Source organism: Lepisma saccharinum, chromosome 1, assembly GCF_977018435.1.
Source record: "Lepisma saccharinum chromosome 1, izLepSacc3.1, whole genome shotgun sequence".
In the NCBI taxonomy this organism is placed as follows: Eukaryota; Metazoa; Arthropoda; class Insecta; order Zygentoma; family Lepismatidae; genus Lepisma; species Lepisma saccharinum.
In genome coordinates this window covers 36,320,546-36,344,675 of record NC_139229.1, presented here as the reverse complement: position 1 = coordinate 36,344,675, position 24,130 = coordinate 36,320,546, and the positions used below count along the sequence as shown (strand labels likewise).

Below are 24,130 nucleotides of genomic sequence, written 5' to 3'. Positions count from 1 at the left end.
TTGTTAATGTTGTACAGATTGTTAGGTGGAGTGTGCAGGAGGATGGCTGTGGGCTAATTAATAAACTTATGGATTTCAGTATATTGCCCAAAGAACGTGCTTACATGTGACAGCGACAATCACGATGTAGAAGAACTGATTTGATTACAGGTAAATTTGGCAACAGTACATCAATCATAAAATTGCAGGATACGAAAATAGCGTCTTCGATGATGAACGTTTCCCGTTAAAGTGCTACGAAAATAATATTTTTTATCGGTTCGTAATCACAATTACCGCAAAACCATTCAGGAATAGCCCCACTGACCATTCTCGGTAAGTTTAGGTTAAGTTAGGTTAGGCAAACATAGTTAAAATTTGGGCTCGAAAAAAACATGCACGGGTAGCCCAACAAACCATTGACGGATAGCCCCACGAACCATTCAGGTACGGTTAGGTTAGGTTAGGATAGGCAAACATAGTTAAAATTTGGGGTCGTAGTAATATCAGGAATGTATATTTCGTTTTTTAAGTATTGGAAACACAAAATCTTCCGGTAAATAATAAGCAATCGTGCCGATCGCGGACCACTCAATGTCACTTATTTTGCAATTTCTACACGTGACCCCCCAAATCTTAACTTGAAATTCGTGATTAGGAGGCCTCAATTAGTGAGTATGCAAAATATTACAAAAATCGGGGAGGGGTCATGTATTGTAAATTCGCTCCTTCATTAATTGTGGAAGCACCGAGCAGAAAGATTTGGTAAGTAAATGTGTATATTTTATCTTCTGTTTTGCATGCTAATGAGGTGTTGTTTTTTTAGTTACTTTACTTGGCGTAGGGACATTTGGTCAGTTGTAGGGACATTTTGACTACGTCTGTAGGGACATTGCTGAAAAATGGTTAGCAACACTGTCGGCTACCAGACGTCAGTGTTCGTTCATGTTCAATTCTGTTTGCGTTCAACAGTACGCGTGTTGCTTATACTGTGTTATTGTAATGTGCTACTCATGGCCAGTGCTTTATTGTGTGTTAATTGTTATTCATTCATTACTTATGTCGTTAAACAAATATAGTCTTGAACAGAGAGTTTTTATGTACGATAATTACGTGAAAACGAATTCTTGCAGAAAAGTGGTCAGGCAATTACGAGACACAGGATCTCTTGAACCTAAGAAACGTGTTGTATTGCTGTTGAAGTAGGTCATTTTCAACATCTCTTATAACACAGGAGGTTAGTGATCATCATTATTATTACTTTTAAATATCATTTTACGCTTTCGGTTTGCTTTATGCGCCGGGATGCTGTCTTCCTTTCTGTCAACTGAGGTTAAGTAGCGATGTCTAATCTAAGATTAGATGTCAGAAATAAGGTGCCAGAAATATTTGTATGTGGGAGGACACCTTTTCCAGCATCCTTGCGACAAGGTACGTGCTTATTTCAATTGTAATTGTAACTGTAATTGTGAAAAGTGGAAACATTAGAAAACAAGCGGTTTCTGTTACGGACTTCCTGAACGCAATTTGCCGGGACCTGTTGCATGAAGAGTCCGCCGACCGGCCGCCACGCTGGCGGTGAACGACTGAAATAACCTCCCTGTATATACACACACATCCATTTTTATATATTAAGAGATAACGGGTGTTTTTTTCAGCATTATTAAAGTATGATTTGGTGGTGGTAATGGCCTAACTCATGTGTTTTATCGTGAGATGAAAAACTGAGGCGCGTTCTTGATCCTGTACGTGAAAGTGTTCTTTCCTCTCTACAGGGTCGACCTTATTGGCCGAGGGGTTAGCACAGTGCGCCACAACGTCATGAGCCCCGTGTTCGATTCCCGGCCTGGGCATGAATATAGTACATTGTGAGTGTTCCTTCATCAGTTTCACCATATCACTCATCCTCATCGTCGCGATTAGCCAAGAGGGGCAGAAAACCGCCGCTTAAATTTCAAGAATACAAACACAATTCTCTCTGTAGGCATGCGGCGGGGGTAGAGGGGCTGGAAGTGAGAGTTTATTGGGAAACTTACATTTAAAATAAGATTTCTTTACTACTTAGGCAAAAAAAAAAACCTAGTTGTTCTTGCAAATAGTTTTGAATTATACATAGCCTATGTATAATGAGGGATGTTCGTGATTGATTGATTTAGTTTATTTTACTTCGCTTTTCTGCCACTTTTGGCAAATCACGAAGATGAGCATGAATGGTGATGAGATGGATGAAGAAACAACAAACATATAGGTTGCGCAAATCTTAAGGCTCTGTGTCGAATAGTTTTCCTACAACTGTAATTTGAAATCAGGGAGGTTTTATGTGGACACTCTGTATATATGCGAAGGCCCTGGCTAACATAATTTTTACTTCTTTATATACTTTATAATAAAAATAAATATAATTAACTCATACAGTATTTGATCTAACAATGTTATACAATTTCAGTTGTAGGTTTTGACACATAGTTGGTTATATTTTTAAATATGTTTACCACATTTTATATATTTCATTTTATGCCTCATGTTATAGCAATTTTTCTCCAGTGCAGAGGAGCTATAGTTCGAAACCCTGGCATGGGATATTTTTGTCAGTGCCCTTCATCAATTTTCATCCTTCGCGATTAGCCAAAGGTGGCCGAAAAGCGAAATAAAATAAAATAAATCTCATCAACCATTTTTTTAGCCTTGCGATAAGCATCATAGACAGAGAGAATTTCAGTCGTATCATAGTTTACAGTATTGGTTTCTGTGAGAAGTTATAAGATAATCGTTGAATCCATGGGAATCTTTGTAAAGCTTTCAGGAAAGCTGCTTAATTTTCGGATGATCTTGACGTCAGCTTTAGTCATGTTTTATCTGCGTTATCTGACGTTATCGATAACTTAAAGAAAGAGAGGTTGGAATGCAGGTGTGGATTTAATGACAGCAGGCAGCTAATCGCCAAATGGTCGCTTGCAGGAGCCTGTCATTGGCTAGGAAGCGTTCTGCATTTGTTCTTTTCCTGTTACTTCATCTTTTTACTGTTATTTTCACGATTATATTTAAGCTCGCCATATAATAAGAAAGGCGAGCTCTTGACTGAAGTATTTTCGTTGTCATTGTGTAGCAAGCAGCGTGCTACCACTTCGCCAACGATGAAGCAAAAATATCCCATTGCGGCTGCATTGTCCAACACTTGCTGCGGACCTAACCGCTCCAATCCGCGGCAAGGGGTATCGTGACTATCTTTCACGACCACTGGCCCGGAGCGCCCAAACACACGCGGGCCGACATACCACAGTGGAAAATGCCCTCCCTCCCACCAGTTTATAGTATCCCTCCCCCCCTCCTACTTTTGTGAGCATTCCACTCTGCTGATTGTCATTCAGGTAGGCTCAATTCTTTCTCCCCTCTTGGCGCATGCGCAGTTCGAGGCCTCGTCAAAGTTACGCGGGCTTGGTTGTCCGTGGTGGACTGGGGGGGAAGCGAGTTGAGGACTTGTGCTGGCGAGGGAAGGATAGTGCCATTCTTGTCGTCGCCTGTGTTCTCGTAGCTTTGCGCTCAGTCTAATGGATACAAGTGCGGAAACATTTCCAGCAATAATGAGTATCTGAGTCGGTCAGCAAAGCGTTGCTCAGAAGAACACACACCTTACGCTCTTTTCGGTGACGGAGGATTTTCGTTTGGAGTTCTTCCCGTGTCCAAGTGGGAAGACGCTTGTGTTCTGTGCATTGTGTTCGCGTTTGTGAATGTGCGTGCTTTTTCAAAGTTTTTGTTTTTTAGCGTGTGCTGCTGTGGAATGAAGATCGGTGGACAATTTTGTGGCATTGCATTCTGTATGGTGATGTGGGCAAAGGGAATCGTTTCGGGCCTTTAGGAAATGGGCCTTTGGCGGTTCCTGGAAGCCATTGAAGCATCTCTTCTCCTTATAGGGAGAGAGACCAACACTCTAGCCTGTGATAGTGTTTGTGGTGTCTGTGTGGTGGTGAGAGGTGCCGGCTGATTGGCAACAATGTCTGTTCGCGTGAGCGGGGTGTGCCTCGTGCCCCCCGGGAACGGAGTGAAGACTCCACCCCAAAGAACCCATAGCCTTGACTACCTGAATTTCGAGGAGAAAAGGCAGATAATTGCATCTTCCCTGTCGCTTACGGATTTTCTCCATGGACCACCTGGTAGGAGCGCTACCACCATTGTTTGTGAGTAGAATTTCTTTGATCAATCTTAGGAATTAAGTAATCTTCTTGTTTCATACTTTTGATGTAACGAATTTGGTTGTGATATAACATAAATTATAATATTCTAAGGACTCATTCTTGAATAGTAATATACAGTATAACAGTAAACATGAAACTAATTCCCGTGATCTGTGATTATTGGACCTCAAAAGTGTTTCAATCACATGCGCACATGTAAAAAATCGAATCTGGAGCACTTTATTAAGTATATGATGAATTGGTGATGCCGTATACTGTAACAGTCCTGTCGGTACATCGAATTTAAGTTTCTGAAAATCAATACCTTCTGCAAATATCTTTCAGACCCCCCCCCCCTCCCTTTCTAAAAGTAATTCTCATGGGAATCATCCAGTGAAAAGCTCTGGTTCGATTTAAACAGATTTCGGTGCCCTTTATCGACTGTACCCCTTAGAGAATTATGTAATTTTTTTATCGATAGGTTTCGATGTTTTATGTCATATGGAAAATGTTTTAGGACGCCGCGGTCCCCCATGGCGGAATGGTCCAGGGGTCCCGTGTTCGAATCTTTGCCTGGGCAAGGATGATTGTGAGTGTCAGTTCATCAATTTCATCATCACTCATCCCCATCTTCGCAAATTAGCCAAAAGGTATACAAGAAGCGAAGTAAAATAAAGCAAATCAATCAATCAAACCCAAAATATGGCCCTCGTAATTAAAAATAAACCTATCTCTGAGTACTTTCACCGTTATTATTCGTAAAAACTAGTTGTGTACACACTCAGTAGCGAATAAAAAACACGTGTAAACAATAACGCCACCTACCTAGCACTCCTAAGTTTAGACGAACATCAAAAACAACTTCCAAAGTCGAACCTAACACGCCTGTCGATAGTTTCGCTTCTATTTTGGTTTCGTAAGTTTTCACTTCGGGTTTCATTTGTTTTATAATTATAATATATTTTCATATAAAGTAATTAATATTAATTGTAAATTTATTTTACAATAAACTTTTATCATAAATATGTTGTGTTTATGAAGCGGTATGAAATTTCCTGTGGTGTTGCTTTGGGTTGGCGTGCCAGGTGCTGTATTCACTTGCGTGAAGCCTTCAGACTGGTCTACTTCAGGCTAAGGTAACAAAGGTACATTACTTCACCATAAGACATCAAATAACAGAAAAGTTCATACCTAATCTTCATAAACCGTTCAAAATTTTCACTTTCTAGCGGGGGGTATCGAGGGTGAAGGGTTCCAAAAGGATCAATTTTGTTATTTTTAGCGCTAGTTAGTTGTTTTTAAAAATATTGGAACTGTAGCTCCCATAGAAATGCATTATTGATGTACGTACTATGCATCAACAATAATTCGAAGCTTGCCACGTTCGTGGATTAACTAAACAGATGGCACTGACCATTCATATCACGCAATATGCTCCCCATTTGAATATTTGAAACTCCGCACGTCAACCGCTAAACTTCCTTTTCTTACCGCGTGCAGTGAAACCACAGGATCGCTTTTCCACAACATTCCAACGTACCTTTTGCAGCTACCTGTTACCGTGTCCGACTTATTATTTTTCTTACCGTGTCAGACTTATTATATTTCTCTCGAGTACCGTATACGTTCGGGAATTAAAGAATCGTCACATGGCAAATTGGAAATTTGTGGCGGTTAGCGTACGGTGACGCGTAGCTTGGCATGCAAGGCGTCATGTGTATCCGGTATGTTTTAATTTACAATTATTAGTACTCACCGTCGTGCCGACCTCCGTGGCAGAGTGGTTAGCAGAGCGCACTACGGTGACAGGGTTCCCGGCTTTGGTAAACATGCGAAGTAAAATAAACCAAATCAATCGTCATCGTCGTGATGAGGGAGATTTAATCAGAACCACGACTACTTGAACCGGGTTCGATACCCGGTGGAGGCACGTGCCACAGTGCTTCGTTCCAGTCCCGATTAGCCTTTCTGTGCTTAAAGTGGTCTTAAAACAACAATTGAAACGAACAACTATTGTGAATGAAGGAGTATTATTTCAGTAATTATCCTTTTTCTGTACGTAGAATTTAATTTGTTCCTCTCGCAGTCTACTTCATTGTTTCATTCTGTACTCTTCTCTTTCTCTCTATCTATATATCTAATCTTATTATTGAGGAACGAACTCGAACCAGCCCATATTAGTGTGTCTGCGTAACGTAACACAATGTAACAAATGCTATTTTGATGGATACGAATATCGAACCACTATCCTGATTGAACGAAAAACACAAAATCCTCCTTTCCAGGTTTTTTTCCAGAATTTTCTATCGGACGCCCGGGGAGGGGGGGGAGGTGGTGAAAGTTCATTTTTAGGGTCTCTGAATGTATATTAGCCCCAAATACCCATAAATTGGTCTTGTGCGAAATAAAATTGCGAGTTTGGGAAAATGTGGGTAAAGGTGTTGAAGATGTGTGAATCAATCACTAACTAACTCTCTAGCCTTCTTAAACCCGAAGGTTTATGGCTGCAGCAACACAGGCCTCTTCCATCTGTCCCTATCCTGAGCAAGATCTATACCCTTTTCCATCCCTATCAATTTCCTTTAGGTCCATCTCAACATTATCCCTCCATCTTCGTCTTCCTTCTCCTACTAGTCTATTACCATCAGGTTTCCCAACAAGAATGCTGTAAAATCTTCTTTCCTCTCCCATTCGTGCCACATGGCCTGCCCATCTAAGTCTTCCTGATTTAATCATTCTAATACTATCTGGACATGAATATAAATCATGTACTAAATTATATAACCTTCTGCACTCACCTGTCTCCGACATCCTCTCGGTTAATGTCGCTATTTCTACTTCCCAGTCTTGCCATCGAAGGTTCCGGTTTCGAATATTGGCTTATGCATTGGTATCTTTTTATTATCCATCTAATCGTTACTGTTATCCTAAAGATGCAGAAAAGCGACTTAATATACATAGAAAATGCATTTCATTATATGAAATTGAAGGAGGAAATGCATGCCCTTTACGGGACTTGAATTCAGACGCCAGATAGGACTTGAACCCAGAACGCCAGATAGTGAATCCAACATTCATTCGGCCACCATTCTCCTGTATTCAGCTTGTGCATCGGCATTCCACACGTGACACTGTCCAGCATGGTTCGTGTTCCTAGGCGTATGAATATTTCGACCCTAGTTTGCCGTGAATTTCTCAGTTCCGCTCCCTCATCGATCGGTCCTTTACTCTTTCGTTCGACCCCTTCTGCGCCGCGAGTATTAATGTCACACAAAGCCAGCCGTGGCTGCCAAAGGTTCCTCGCCCGAAAGGTTGTCCGAATTCCTCACATGGAAATAAGTTCAGACACCACCTTAAGGGCAGGACCATGCTCTATGTTCTTTGGGTTACCCGAGATGCTCTCTTAGCAGAAACATTGCTTTTACTGTCGAGAGCGAGAGAGAGACTCTTCTCTCTATCTCTCGTTGTGGTAAAATTGCCATAGGCTTATTGAAAAGTAAGCAGAAGTACCTACAACTTACTGAAAAATTACCTTGACTGTGTGTTGACACTTGATTTTTGCCATTACCTGGTTTCCACCAAAAAAGGAATGTAAATCAGACTATCGGAATTTTAGAGCGTATTTTCATGATTTCGTACAATCTCTTGACTGTATACACTGTTTAAGAAAATTAAATCTACCTCCTGCACGTTGCAGTATACCGTGAAGGCATGTGAAGGTAATGTGATCAGGCCACGTTCCGGTCGCCTTTACTCTCCATGGTTGCTACAGGTACACGTTTATTAGAGACTAGGCGAAGCCCAGAGCTGCTGTATGCAGGAGCAGTCCTGAGAAAGAAATCCTTCATGAAATATCGGAACCCGTGGCACGTGGCAAGTCAAAGATCTTACCTACTGGGCTACCAACCTACTTTGAATTCTAACATGTGAGCTGATTCGTATGTCATCCGTCTATAGTCACTCAAAATCCATGAATTTGATCACATAATAAACTGTGTTAATTAGGATGGTCATTCAGTCAATACTGTTCTAATTATCATCGCATAATTATACCATCTAAACCAAAGAATTCCAAAAATTAGTTTTTTATGTGAGGGGCCACACAACATAACCACTCTTGAATAAGGCGTGTAAAAATTAATAAAATAATAGAATAAATATGCATTCCAGTACCCCAACTGTATGAAATGTAAAAAAAAAATATGCGGCGTACTCATCTATAGGATCGAGTAGAAAATAATCCCCCAAAATATAATAATAATACATTTTAAAAGAAATTGTTTATTTTTAGTTATAATAACTGCTATTGTAGGATAATAATAATAATGATACTGATAATTATTGTTATTTCTACTATTCAAGTTTTATCACTGGACTTACCGTCCCAACAAAAATTTCTGCCAACGCCCATGGCTGATTGTAACATGTTTCGAAGTTGGAGACTCTTACGTATGGAAGTTGCTCATTCACTATTTCCAATTATTTCACGTCACTTTTATAACCCTTGGATTTATCACGACGATAAGGATGAATGAAGAACTGATAAAATTAATGGTAGGGCTAAAGACAACACCCATGCCGTATCGAGGACTCGAACCTTGACAATCCGGCTTCGTACCACGTAGCCTAGCAACTGATCATTGTCATCTTCTCTATTAACTCAACGAGATAGAAACGTTTGAGACTTTCGTTCTTTATATGACATTCACAATTTTATTGTAATGATAAATACTTTGATAAGAAGGATGTGTTATCACTATCGGTGTTATAAAAATGTAGTATTATGGGATACAGTGGAATATATGAGAACTCATAAGCTGAATTTTATATTTTATTTATTTTGCGATTGTTGTTAATATAAAACTCAACATCAACACGTGACAAACGGGATACTTACGTGTCTTTTCATACAGCTTCCTGAACCTGACCCTTAAACCATGTATCGATTTCGAGACAAGAATGATGCAGCATCTTCATTGTCGAAGTTTTCGAGTACGAGATATCTCCACGAGTGTTTAGTGTCCGTAGTGAATTCAGTGATTTCTGAAATATATTACCGGTGGTTTTCGTGGGTGTATCGATTAACACAATGAGCCATGCAGTCAAGGGAAGAATGGTTGGGTAATACTTCGTTTTTGATCTCGCTCGCCAATTTCATCATTCATCCCTTTTTTCCCCGTTTGTCGCCGCGAGTGGCCAAAGCGATACGATGACGACTTAATATGAGACAAGTTGGGCATTTGGAAAAGTAGACAGACCTTTTCTGTAGCGCTGCGCATAAAGGGTTTGGAAGAATGGAAATTCACATTCGTGATCTTTTATTTTTGTGGAACGGTGTCAACGCTCTGGCCAAGACCATCCTCGTTACCGGAACCGAGACTAGCTTGCAAAAAACAAGATAAGAACGAAACTGTGAGAGTCTCTCGTTCGAGATTTTTCTAAGACATTGAATATATAGACTTCTTCAGACATATCAAGTGGATATCTACCGTCACCGTTATGCCAGACGCACGTATGTCCTTTTGGGAATTTTTCCACCTAAATGTATGTTTCAAATTGTTAGTTTATATTTTTGTCGTATTAAGGCACGATCAACAGCGCGCTATGAAGCCAGGTGTTCCGGTTTCAAATCCCTGCCTGTACATGGGTGTTCTTGGTAATTGACCCTTAATCAGTTTCATACTTATTGTCATAGTCGCGATTAGCCAAAAGTGGCAGAAAAGTGACTGATAATAACCAAATCAACCAATCAATCAAAAGCAAGAATTATTTTTCTAATTTTGAACGGTTTAAATGTTATCATTTTTTTCCCATTTAAAGTTATTACGTTGAATATAGTTTTTTTTCTAAAAAATCTACAGTTTTTCACGTACCTGCCGTTGGGATGAGAGTGACGATATATTTTTTGTAAGAATTACAAAGTTCATCCATAGTATCAGTTGACTTGTGCTGTGTGGCTGCTTACATATTCAGGATAAATCCCGATTTGGGGGGCTCGTAGCGTCAAAACGAAGCGTCACACAGAAAAATCGCAATTTGCGTCAGTGACACTCTACGTTGTGGAAATGTGTGTGGCGACGCGCAGTGTACCTTGTTTATACTGTATATTTGGACACGAGATCGAGACGGCCATTTTCAACTCGAATCTAATCGGACGAAATCTCGGCTCGATATAATCTCTACTCGCGTATCAATCTGATGGAATCTTCCGGAAATGAAATTCAATTCCTTTGTATTGAAGTCAAGCCTTTGTGCCACCTCGTCATCATTAGCCCTTTGATGTATACTCAGCTAAGTGCCAGGAATGTTGGGAGATAACTTTTGATGAGGACTTTCTATAAAAATAACCGTGCATCCTTGTGGTTGTTGGGGAGATGTCTGAAGCGTCAACCGGAAAAGCGAGGTTATTGGGTTCTTGGGAGAGGGCAAGGAAGCCAAGGCCAGCCTTTGTGATCTTCCATTTGTTTAAGCATATTGTGAAACTAGAGGTCCTGGGAACGAATTCCGAGAAAGGCATTTTGATGCCTTTGTGATCTTTTATTTCTCCTTTTATCCATTTGATAGCCATCGGTGGATAGTCAAGATAACCCTTTTTCAAATGTTCTATCATTTTTGAAAGCAGTGGATATTCGGTTGACAGATGCATAGTCAGAAATACATATCTTCATATGATGCTAAAATCAATGTTATTTTGTATTATCTTCGCGAATCGTGGTATGTAAGCTTGAAAAGTGCAATTTTTATTTTCCATATTTTGCATACATTAGCTTTTCACACATATATTACTTATTTGTACTTATAATTTCCATATTTTCTAAAAGTTTTCGGGCCTCCTCTGTGGCGTAATGGTAACGTAGTTGCGTTGTAATCTAGGGGTCCCTGTTCGATACCCGGTGGAGGCACGTAGTGGTTCGGATCCAGTCCCGATTAGTCCTTCTGTTCATAAAGTGGTCTTAAAGTAAAGACTCAAACCAATTTTTTTCCATTCATCTATATTCTGTTCGTTTTCTACTCTTGTCTGTTTTAAATCTTGATAATAGAGAATCTAAGTTCAAGCTTTCACAGTGAAATTAATCCCATTACTTCCTGCGAAATTGAATGTAGTTTCAGTCAATATAAATTTGTATTTAGGGACAAGAGGAGGAGGTTCACGTTTCAGCACTTGATAGAAAGTGTGGTAATCCATTGTTGTGGTAACAGAAAATAAAGCATGTTTTGTATTTGAATTTTGCACAACAACTAATGTCATGTAAGCCTAATTCATTTTATTCAACTAGTTTGCTTAATGAACTATTTCATAATTGTAAGTCCATATTTGATTCCTGATTAAAATAACTAAATATGTATATCTGTACATATCTAATACTTTATTTCACATAAATACGTTCCTGATCATATTTTTAACATTCATATTAATTTGTTTCCCAGACTCACTGCCACTACACCATCAGGGAAGCTCAAGCTGCTGAGCAGACTGGTCCCTATTGTATAATCGTTTTGCCGTACGGCAATCTGATGTTAGCTTTCTGCACTGCAAGCTGAGACGTGCATTTTAGAGATAGTAACTTGCCCTTGTGAAGAGCTCGACAGTTGAATAACTTTGCAGACATGTACAGTAAATCTGGATGTAATATCTTCCGGATTTTTGTACAGGAGACTGAAGAGATGAAAGAGAAACAGCGCAAAGGGTCGGTGTATAATGAAATTTCAAGCATTATGCGTAAGAACTGTACATTGTTAATTTGCAGTCATAATGCCTTTTGGGAAGTTGAAGTTACATACCCCCCATTTCCTGGTGATTTTATGTAGTCTTGTCTCCAGCCTAGAGAGTGCTAAAAAACCGCTTCCAGAGAAGTGAAAAGGTATTTTATACGGAGTGACGTGGAGAAAAGGACATTAAATTTTCATAATCCTCGCCAATTTGAATATTATGCAGATTGAATTTCTTGGTGAGAGTTTCGTGAGTTTTTTTCTTTTATTCTCGTTGCTGCTGTAAAATGAGTAAGAGATGCTTCGTGGAGGAAAGTGTCACGAACAAGGAAAATGCACGATGTCGGTCATTAGGAAGTGGGTGGATGAGGGAACGACAGGAAAAAGTTTGTATGTGCCGAGTATGAAATGATTAATATTGAAGGAAGCATTGAAGTAGACCTTCTTCCCTTTTGCAGTTATCATGGTTAACCGAGACATGCATAAAGGGAAATCTCTTTTTTATATATTCCTAGGAGAGAAAAACTTTATTTGCACATGTATGTGTAGAAAATTACATTTTTATTAACCCTGAAACGCATAGTAGAGGCTTTAAACTTGTTAAAATTTGAGTTTTGTCTTGGCACATTGACGTTTCCTTGTCCAAAACAACTGAAGAAGTTCCACAGCGGTGTGGTTTTCTTATATTGAGCAGTACTGGCGGTACCAGGTTCGAGTCTTAGCGTGGGCGTGGGTCTTCCTTTGTGAGTGTCCCTTCATAAATATCATCTAATCATTCATCCCCATGGTCGTGAATTATAAGCAGAGAAACGACACAAAAATACAAATACGGTGAGCAATATAAGCAAAATACTTGAATCTGTCATATTTATTGTTTTGTTTCCAGACACATTCCTGAGTTGATCTCACTCGTTACGATTAAAAAACGAAGTCCTTGTAAAAATTCGAACAATTTCCTTAAAAATTTCACTTTTTACTCGTCAGAGAAACAAAATTTCCTCTTTCAAAGACGTATTATCATAAAGTTTTTTTCGTTTGAATACTGTAAAAAGTTTAGTTGACTCTTTCATGTGATCTGGAATGGTTAAGTTGTAATTGGAGCAGCAGCGTATCGTGGAGGCTAACTTGGTGTGGGGGGGGGGGGGGGGATGTACCTCAGGTCACAGGAGGCCGAATAAAAATATCCTTGCAATTTTTAATAAACCTGGCCATTTTGGGACCAGCCCCCCACCTCCTTTACTAGTTACGCCTATGAATTGGACCATTTGTAGTGTATAAACATGAGATAATCTCGCTCATGTTTTGACGTTACGATAAAATAACCAGGTCCTTGTAAAAATTCGAACAATACCCTTTAAAGAATTACTTATATACTCCCCAGAAAAGAAAAAAATTCCTCTCGACAGTAAAATTGTCAACGTTCATAAGTAACGAATGAGTATATTTCATTGTTTTGACGCAAATAATGAGACTGAATAGTATTTCAGGAAACATTGCGACTCTTTGCAGGGTAAACCAGATTTTACACATTACTGTTTAATAATAATAACCTAATGCACCCGTGTGTGTTATATCCTAAAGTCAGTATGTTTATTGTCAGCTGTATTTAAAATATTAAGGAGAAGCGTATTGTAAAAGGGCTGCAACTTATTATTCATGAAACTGAAGATAAAAATGCCATTTTTATCCTTCATTTGTATTTTTAAGTGAACTTAAATCCTTACTTGTAGATCTCACTTCATTGGTCGCCATGCATATGTGTAGTTTATTGAACACACACCTATAAAATTGAACCAACCCTCGTTAACCTTAAGGATGCCCCACGTGTGTTACACGTAACCGTGGAAATGGAACATGCGGTTATCAAGTTCCCACGAGAGAGATGAATATCGAGGTGACATTATCTAAGATGTGATTGTTACATTTTTTATTTGGTCTTGTTTTTCTCAGAATGTGGAAATTAGTTCCACGTGAGGTGACGTTTACTATCTGTAATTTTCAGGTTCGTAGAGAGTATAATTGCGAGTGACATAACAAACCTGCTGTTAATTGACACGTACGTGCTGATTCGCATTTGACACAGTGTTAGGTGCATAGCCCTTGACGGAAATTAACATGGACGTCTGGCAAAAAGAAACCCTCTAATTGGGGGGACGAAAACTTTTATCGGAACGGGTTTATTAAAAATGATTGCTCCACTACCTCCTGACTGGTTATTGATTGGAAACCACAGGGTGTCCGAAAGTCACGCAACCCAGCAATAGAGAGCAAAACTTACACTGGGTATTAACTTTGCCAATGTGGCTATTTTTGAAACATTAAACAAAAAAAAATCATGCTCTACATGAACGTTCAGTATGCGGAAAAGTTACTAAAGTGTGAAAAAGTTTTTGTACGAAGAAAAGAAAAAAAAGACAAGATATGAAGTCGCTTGCAATAATTTTCGATGTGTATGTGTATATTTATCGAACTGATAATTTTTTATGCATTTTATGGATTGCAGACGATTTATGGGGTTATTTGTGGCATATTCATAAAAGAGTAATTTTTTTTCGAAATTTCTAGTTGTACTGGCAACATTGATCGTGTCAGAGGTCAGTACCGGGTTCACCCGACTTTTGACTGTTTTTAAATCAATGCCCGTATGAAATAAAAGTTTTGAAATTTATCGTACAAGAACCTAACCTGTCCATCTTTCTTTACGATAAATTTCAACACTTTTTATTTCATCTCTGCATGAAGCCAGTATATTTCTCCGTGGGACTTATGTTGTGATCTGTTTGTGATTGTCCCTTTATCCATTTCATCCTACGTTCATCCTCATCATCGCGAGTAGCCAAAAGTGGCAAAAAGCGAAGTAAAATAATTAAACTCAATCAATCAATCACAACCTTCACACGTTGTTCGCCCTTAAACGCGTCGAATATATCTATTCTGGTTTAAATATGTAGAGAAAAATGAACAAAATATTAATTCCGTAATGGACATTATTCATATGTGAGCCCGGTGGATGATTTCTGTGTCACTCTGTATGACTCGGGTCAAGTTACAATAGGTTGATGATTGTTTCACAAATTTTTTGTTGCATTCCTGTATGTTAGTATTTTATTATTTTTAATTTGCGGCCCCTTCCAAAGGCACTTCTTTGCTCCGACCTTCGTGGCGGAATGGTTAACACAGCGCGCTAACTTCGACAGGGGTCCCGGGTTCGAATCCCGTGTGTGTGTCCGTTCATCGGTTTCATCACATCACCACCACTTATTCTCATCTTCAGGATTAGCCAAAAATAGCAGAAAAGCAAGTAAAATAAACCAAGACGCTTCTTTGCAGATGCGTGCCTGGCGCTGGACCCCTCTCATCCCCAAATCCGAGCCTTCCTCTATTCAATAGGACGCAAGTATACAGTTGAGTTTCTGAGAAAATGATAGGTACGGAGAAAGGAGAAAGATGCCATGCCGGGAATTCAAATTTCCTTCATTGAATTACCACACTAATCCCTTTCCCATTTACTCGCTTTTTACCCCCTTCATCTCGTCAGAGTAAATGGTCCTGATTCTTGCGCTGTACTGGCCTTTGAAATAAAACGCTGCAGGAAAAAGCCATTGCAAAGCCGAACATGCCCAGCTCATTAGCGAACTTGGAGAGAACTTGCTGCCGTCCAATGAACTCCTTGCAGTGACGTCGCGAGGCCGGAAAGAATTAATTGAGAATTAGAATTTCTCCTCCCTCATCCTTCACAAAAGAAGCCCACGCTCTTGTCCTCGTCTGCTGGGTCTTTGACGGAGTTCCACAGACGGCTCCCTGGGTTGATGGTCTCTCCCCCTCGCATGGAGATCCAATAATTCATTAACATGTGTCGTACCATCAACAGCAAATTAAATAGGAGAAAAAAGATTTTCTCAACGAAAAATGAGTTGGCAATGCTGCGAACACCGAGGCATTTGTGATAAGACGCTTGAAGAGCCTCAAGCAAAGTTTTCTCAACGCACAACTTCAGTACCGAAGGTCATGTCGATTGGCAACTTTCTCGACCATGTTGTCTGTCTACCTCTGCACAGTTCTCCCAATTTCTTCTGAAAATGATCTGGTGTTCACTTTTTTTTTTGCCAACGTAGTTCTGACATTGCAGTAATCTTACAATAGTTTTTTGTTCTTATTTTGCTTTGTTTTTACCATGACACATTTATAATTTATCGCAACTATAGCTCGACCACAAGGAAAAAAACCTTCCGTCCAAAGCGTTCGCGCAACTTCCCTGCCGTTATCGGTGTTCGGGGCAGTGTTGCCAGGTCAGATTTGAAAAATTCGGGAGATTGTTCCTTGGAAACCAGAAGTTCTGCTACAAAATCCGATGATCTAATAGAAGAGGATGAACGACGTTCTTGGGGGGGAAGGGCGGCATAGTTGTGCGCATTGGGGGGGGGGGCAAGGGGGAGTGGCGCGCATTGTTTACGGTGTGAACGTCACAGATACTTTTGTAACAATGGTGCTAAACCCAGCACCCTGTGTTTGGCGAAAATATACCGAAGATCTCCATTTCAGGAGTGGACATGTTTCAAACAAAAGAAAGTAAACCGCCCGAGGGAACCGACCAATATCTTTCATCTCTTCCGCATTTTCCGGTTAGATGGTGTGTGGAAAACACCCTCAAATTTGCCCTTTCTCAGCATCGACACAAGGGGTTGGGATGCCTCTATTATCGCGAGGAATTTTTATGACAGGAAATGGTAGAAAGTTGTGTTCACAGATGAAGCTAACGTGCCGCCTTTCGTTGTCAGCGATTTTCCACAATCTTTCAAGTCGAATGCTAACAATAACAAATCAATTTGCCTTCTGATGGTGTTCGTGTGCAGCTATCGATAGGGGTGGGCACGCGTCCTGCACCATAATGAAAAAATGCATTACGTATGTGAAATATATTTGGTGAATTAGACAGCATGTCTTTCTCAATAATTCAAGATAGCAACGCTTATGCTAGGGTGCCACCCATCCTCGCCATCTGCTAGAAATACACACACACACCCACAAACACATACATGTATAACTTAATTTGCCCACGCTACGAAGTCAGTGTTTCTACCTCGTAAGGCAAGGACGTTTCACTGTGTTTGTGTCACTTCATCCATTTCATCAGTTTTTCATTCATCCATATTGTCGTACTTACCCGTAGAGGCACAAAAGCGACGTAAAATAACTAAAATAAAAATAGAGTTTAGGGTGGGATAAAATACAGCCATCTAAAAATAGTAATGTAGTAAAAGTAATAAAATAATGTCCTAGCACAATTGAGTAGCGTTTGACATAATTTCACAGTTCAAACAGCACTTTTCATGGCTGAGTGGAGTTCCACTCCACATCTCCCCTCCATGTTCAAGTAAAGATGAGCAGGAAACGTGTTTTTGAGCTGGCCGTCGGAGGTGCCATAGCAATAGTTTATTATGGAATCCTACCGAGAAATCAATAGGTCTGGCAACACTGACGTTGGCGACTCTGAAGGCTTCTTCCTCCTGTCTTTTTCCCCCACCCGCCAGCGCGATGGGGTCTGCGCAGGTTTCTTTCCTTGTGGTTCCACTATATGAGGATGGATGACAATTAGATTAAATTGATAAGGAAACACTGCAGAGATAGAACTCCATGCCGAGACCAGGTCTCGAACTCGGAAGCAAGAGCGGGGAGGTTTAGTCACATCGTTCTAACTCTAGGCCACGAGTTAGCTTATAATTATTTGTAATTGCTAAGGAGTATTTATTTTATCGTATATTCATGTCTAATATCTGTTTCTGGACACTTAATTTATGAGTGGTATTAGATCCAAAATGTGTTCGTCGGGGAAAATCCGCTTTTTGTTTGACGGGGCGTTTGGGAATGCACATCTCGTTCATATCCGAGAAACAATTAGAGTAAAAATTGACATGTGTGAAAGTTTGAGAAATGTATGAATGACAGGGGATACTATTGAATAGGTGTATTCCTTTTTTTTAAAAAAAAATACCGGTCTCGTTATTGTTTTCTTGTGTGCTTTTATCATATCATGACTCATCCTCATCGTCGTGATTCTTTCAACCAGAGGTGTTTACCCTCGTGAGGTCAGACCTCACCCTCCGGAAGACTTGTGAGGGTGAGGGCGGTGGAGGGTGAGGGCTACTGCGATCTCGGAGGGTAAGGGAGGTTGCTAGACCTATTTAAAAAATATATATATATCGTTGAAATGCAAGGAAAATATCAGGGATGGTCACGACATTACGATCCAACAATTCCAAAACGAAAGTTAAGGTAAACTAATGCTACTTACGAAATTTGATCGCTGATTCTTGTCATACGAAGTGAAACGTGCATTTGTTTCGGAAAACTTACAAGTGTAAATTAACTTCCCAGTAGAGTAATCAGAATGCTAGGCACTATAATTGTCATTATTATTGTTTATACTGTATAACCAATAGCATAGTTACGTAAGTTTCAATGAATGACGTAACCCCTTATCACCTTACCAATAATCATAACCAACATTAAAACTCGAATCTAAGTCAATCGAATATACAGCTTGTTGAGGGGTGGGGGGCGGAAATTACAATTCTTCCATCCCATGAATAAGCTATAGCGTCCCTGGGCTAGTGTGCTGCATAATTTTTACATTTGATTTGAGAAATCATTTTAAAATATCTATATGTTTGTTCCTCAGGTCCCAGGAGCTTAACAAAAATATCCTTAACTAGTAAATGTTAACAAACCTGAAACTTTTGGGGCCAAGTGTCCCTCTTTCAGATGCCAGGATATATAATATAATAATTCTGAATTGACCAATAGTAGCGTGTTGAATGGCAGTGAGTAATTAGAGGTTCTGTGCGTATTCTTGCTTTACGAATTCATTTTCGTTCTGAAGAATGTTACCATTCCGATACAGACAGAATATTTTGAAAAGTCCTTAATCATTCTGAGTGTGAGTTTTATGCACAGATAGGCAAACGAGATCTACAGTTTAAACTAGAATCCGAATCACTATGTGCCTCCACCGGGCATCGAATCGAGAACTCCTTGATTACAATGCGGCGACGATTTCCTTGCGCCATCGTGGAGGCTCTCTTTAATCAGTTGCATATGCATAAATTAGTATAAACTGATTTATAGTATATTTCGCATACTACATAGAATTCATTATCACCACAGTCGGGGAAATTAGTTTCAGAGAAAATTGAAAATAGAGGAATATCTATCGCTCTTCTCGTTTTACTATTTCTTATAAAATAAGAAGCATTTCACATCACTGTCACAATCTAGAGCCGCTATTGAATGCAGAAACAGTAATACTTCAAACTTTGAAATCGACACCGAGGGTGATACTTTTTTTATTCCACGTCACTGTTCTACCACTCTCGGATAATCGCAATGATGAAGGTTGAAGATGTGATAGATGGAAGTGGGATGCAGACAATGACACATCCTCACCTTACTTCGAAGCGCGTGCGCTAAACAATTAGCCACGGGGTTGGCTTTTTGGTGTTTGTCAGTTCACCAAATTAATTTATTCGTCATTCAAGTTCCAGAGCTAGAAAAGCAACGTAAAATAAAGAAAACAGAAAAAATACCATTCACTTCTCATCACCCAACAATTTCATGCTGACTAAATCCACACACGAACCTCTTTTGGCATTCGTTTTGCAGAATGGCCTTGGGGATTAAACATCGCCCATTTACTGGTTCAGCTCGAGACAATCCAGGTGACCATCGAAGCTTATCTTCAATCCTTCACACAACTTCGCTATTTTCTTCTTACAGATTTGACATCTTAACAGAACTTCTATCGAACATCGCTCATGGAGTATATTTTACCTATCAGTTCTTAATTAACCTTCTAATTTTCACATATATTTTTCTTTTTATTTAGTTTTTTTTTCACTTTTGGGCAATCACGACGACGAAGATGAGTGAAGATAAAATAAATAGAACATTCAGAAACAATACCAATGACCAGACCGGTATTCGAACCTAGAATCCCTGACGTAAAATCGTCTAGTGCTACCACTCAGTCAATTTTCACATAGAAACTTGCACTTACACACCTCTTCCTTACATATGTGTTTTGTTTTGCCTGCTGCAACTCTTTTATGGTGAACACTAACCACTCATTTCTGGTTTATATAATATTTATAGCTATTGCTTTGTAGTGGATGATAATCCTATTACGCCATGTGAATCTTACTAAAAAAAAAAAAAAACTGTTAGAGGATGGAAACGTTACGTGGGTAGTGTTGTTACGGTAAAAGTCAGCTTTGGTTAGCCCTTTTAGTGTATTGAATGAATATTGCATTTTCATTTCGTGTTGAGGCATATTTTCGTCACCTACATTTTGCATTTAAATTAAGTAGGTCCAGTATATATTAGTCATAGTATATGAACGAGATGTGTCACTCCTCTCAAACAATACGTGGCTTGTTCCCGCCGAACGAAGTGTGTCACTTAAAGCAGGTATTAGTCATGAACAGAACGAAAAATACTCCTGAGCAATTACAAATTTCAGAATCTAGTTCATGGCCGGGAGTTATTGACGGTCTTCCCCACCCTATCCGCTTTAGGTTCCGGGTTCGAGTCCTGGTCTGGCAATCTCTTTTTTAAGTGTCTCTTAATCAATTTAATCTCATTATCATCCATCTTCATTCTTTCGAATAATTATGAAAGTGACATAAAAGCAAAGGAAAATAAGAACAAATAAAAATAATTGTAAAATGACTACAATGTCAGAACTACATTTGAAACATAAAATGCGAGCAGAAAGTTAATCTTCAAACAGGCATTTGTGGAGAATTGTGTAGACAGACAGCATGCTCCCGAAAGTTGCCAATCCACGTGTAGCATGACCTTCGATACTGGGGTTGTGCTTTTCAGGAAAGTTTGCTCGACGCTCCTCAAGCGTCTTATCACGAATGCCTCGGTGTTCGCAACATTGCCAACTCATGTTTCGTCGATAAAATAATTTTTCTCCTATTTAATTTGCTGTTGATTGTACAACGCGCGTGCACCTTTATTGTTACAAGCTCCTCAGCGTGGAAAACGTGCGACCGAATCGCTGTTGTGAACGGGAAAGGAAGACAGGATTGGACAGTATATCCAACTGTTGAATGTAGAGTGCTCCTGCCACGGTATTGTCCAATTGTATCGAATGATGATACTATGAAACATGCAAATAGACCTGAAGACGTGGCCGTATATAAGGGGACGGTTTAATGGATCCAAACTCCTCCTATTGGTGTGGTAAATATTTTGATTGATTTAAATCTTTTGTGTGTGTCGGCACGTATGGCCATTTTGCACCCTTCAATGTATGCGGGGATGATCCCCTAATCTAAAACCCTTACCTCAAAATTAAAAAAAAGGGTGTAAAAAGCCCCGTGGGAAAGGTTAAAAAGATAAACACAACACATTAAAAAGGTAAGGATAGTTTAAAAACTACCTCAGAAACTGTGGAAGAAACCAGCTCTTTTCAGAAAACTAAAAACATTGGCTAAAACACTGTCGTCTCCCAATATAGATGACAAATCGTTCTGTAATTAAGTAAATAATATCTCCAAATTGTTCGAAACACTACATTGATTGGAAAGGTTTTATGAATGAGTTAAAAAAATTGGGTGCTTCGGCACATTGCCATTTTGCATCCTTCAATTTGCCATTTTGCGTCCTTCAATGTATACGGTATCGTGGTAGACTAGCAGCGCAGTTTGGAGTTACACAGTACTTGCGCCTTGAGATAAAAGGTACAAGAAAAATCAAAGCATAACTGAATCCAGAAAATGGGAACACCGGTAATTAAATTTGTATGGACAAAGTTCCTTGGTCCACCCTCAAACAAATTGTAGTTGTTGACAATAGCCTGAATCACACGCGTCACTCACAAAATTGTCACAACAGACCCAACGGTCATGAAACACACAAATTGTTTTATTAAAAATTAGCTTAATTCTTACAACGTTAGATAAAAACCGTATTGTTGTGGTTTATATAATTAATGCAAGAAACCAGTAGTTACATCCAAATTTTAGAGAGCACATTTTATTGGTTATAATTTTCATTTTTTAATTATTAATCCTAAATAATAACACTTACATTGTAACTATTAAAATAGCACCGTCCGTGGACTGCTGTAAGTTGATTGAACGCACCCTAACTTTGTGTATATACGCTCATGCCTGAAGACAATTTCTTTTTCCGCCAAATTTTTAATTTGGAAAAGGGTAAAATGGCAGTAAATTCGGCCTTTCTGGAATATTTTAGGGTATGTGGGTAAATCGCTGCCTGAAGATACTGGGAAACTGTTACTAATAGCTTCAGCAGCTGGGTGCGACCGAAGTGACATCGAGATCTGTACTACTTGTCTCGTCCCCATCGCCCCGATCTTCTTGTTTATTGGCTATTTCTTTCAATTCAGATCATTACATTCTGGAAAACAGACTTAAGTGTAAATGGTGGTGGACAATTCGCCTTCTGTTTCTTTGACTCCCTCCTCCAGGGTGTACCTGAGCATGATAGGTTGATAAATGGCGTTAAGCGCAGAAGAAATCCCCACTGGAGGATCGAATCTTGTAGCCACCAAAAACCTCAAAATAGCGGTTCACATTTTGAATCAGGATACATGAGGAAAATTTTCCCTCGGTTGCGGTGAACAAATCTATTTGGAAGATTGTGCTTTTCAGTCACACCACTATGCTCTTCTCTCCCTCCCCCTTCCCTAAAGGGGGGTTCAAAACCCTTTGTCCCCCGCCCCTTTCCATTGTTTGTTTTTTTAGTTGCGTGAACCTCTTTTTTTGTGTGTGCGGAAGAGAAGTTTCGTTTCGACAGTGCGAATGTTTTGTTATCGCTGATTGTCCATCGCATTCATTGAGCCCTTGTTCTAAGGCGGGTTTGACCCAGCTCTTCCGTTCCAGTTCTTCTCCGAGGTTTCTGCCCCGCTCAGTGTTGCCAGCTGTGAGAATCTCCCATGGAGGCGAAGGGAAACTAACAAATTAGCAAAGGATAATAACCCGAAAGGGTTTGCCTTGTAATTGTGGGCACGTTAGGGTTCTAAAAAGGAACGGAGGAATATACTCGCTGAATAAGAACGCGTACTTCAGCGGCTTACCCAAGGCACGGATATTAATACATAAAAAAACAACCTAAAGAACCCAGGAGGGTCAATTTATTTGGAACGGGGCAGGATTTGACAGTGAATATAAATTCCACTTTTTCATTGAACCAGCTTTTCGGGGTGCAAAATCATGGGGGGAAAGGGAATCCCCCCCTACCACCACCAATCTTTTGCTCAAATCCCCTCCTGAGTTTTGATTTCAAATTTACTTTACTGTAAGGATAATTAAATATCAAAAACACGCAGTAGTGTACTTGTGAATGTTGAATGCTTTCTGTCACTTTCCTTCATTTTCAAAAGATCATTAACAGAACAATAACAATATACGCACAATAAAAGTAAAATGCAAGACAAATGTAACTGTGAAATGTAATTTATTTGCATTAATAGAAAGCAAAAACTAAACAAAAGCTTAGACATAATAAAACTATTTCAAATAAAACTATTTCAACTATTTCGTAATTTATCGACATCTTTAACCAGTTAGTAATGTCATTAGCTTGCTGCTTTATAAATAGCTGATATATATGCGTAAAAGTAACAAATTAATTATTTTATATGTATGTATGTAATGTACCCTGCAGCTTCTTGATGGGAGATTTTCTTGGATTTGCCAAAATCAGTGGTAATTCTGCTTTAGAGAGGATCCGTTACGTAGTTTCCGTCAGAAAGCCCTTTTTTTTCTTTTTTTTTTTCTTCAGGTTACTGGAATGATAAGATTTTCCTTTACGCAGTCAAATTGGTCTTTGGTCTTTCAGTTTGGCAGCGCTCTCTTTCGGAACATAAACATGTATTTAGAGGTATCATTTGTCTTTCCATGGGGCCTTCCCAATGGCGCAGTGGTAGCGTCGTCGCCTTGTATAGAGGCACATAGTGGTTCGGATCCCACTTTTAACTGTAGGTCCAGTCCCGATTAGCCTTACCGTGCATAAAGTGGACTAAAACACCAACTCAATCGATCACTGTCTTTCCATATAGCAATGACATGCCATGTCCATTGGCAGAACTGTTAGGCATGTGGTAGTACATTTTCCGGGGCTCCCAGGAATCTGTTAATTCTTTGAATCAGTACTGTACAATGACTTAGCCAGAAAATATTAGGGTAGCGGCTGGGGGCCAGACCACTAAATACTATGAAATGTGCATTTTGGCTTCA

General features: G+C 39.5%; 1 protein-coding gene across 10 annotated transcripts in view; it reads left to right on the top strand.

Annotated features, from left to right (window-relative positions):
* LOC145994569 (phosphatase and actin regulator 2) overlaps nt 1–24,130 on the top strand; it is a 535,503-nt gene that overhangs the window by 234,681 nt on the left and 276,692 nt on the right. The window contains exon 1 of one of the 10 annotated variants that reach the window (XM_083130641.1): nt 3,432–4,154. The exons of the other annotated variants lie outside the window; for them this stretch is intronic. Coding sequence (XP_082986767.1) covers nt 3,971–4,154 — 184 coding nt within the window. The 5' untranslated portion in view covers nt 3,432–3,970. Of the gene's footprint in view, nt 1–3,431; nt 4,155–24,130 lie in introns of those variants that run through there. 10 annotated transcript variants of the gene reach the window in all.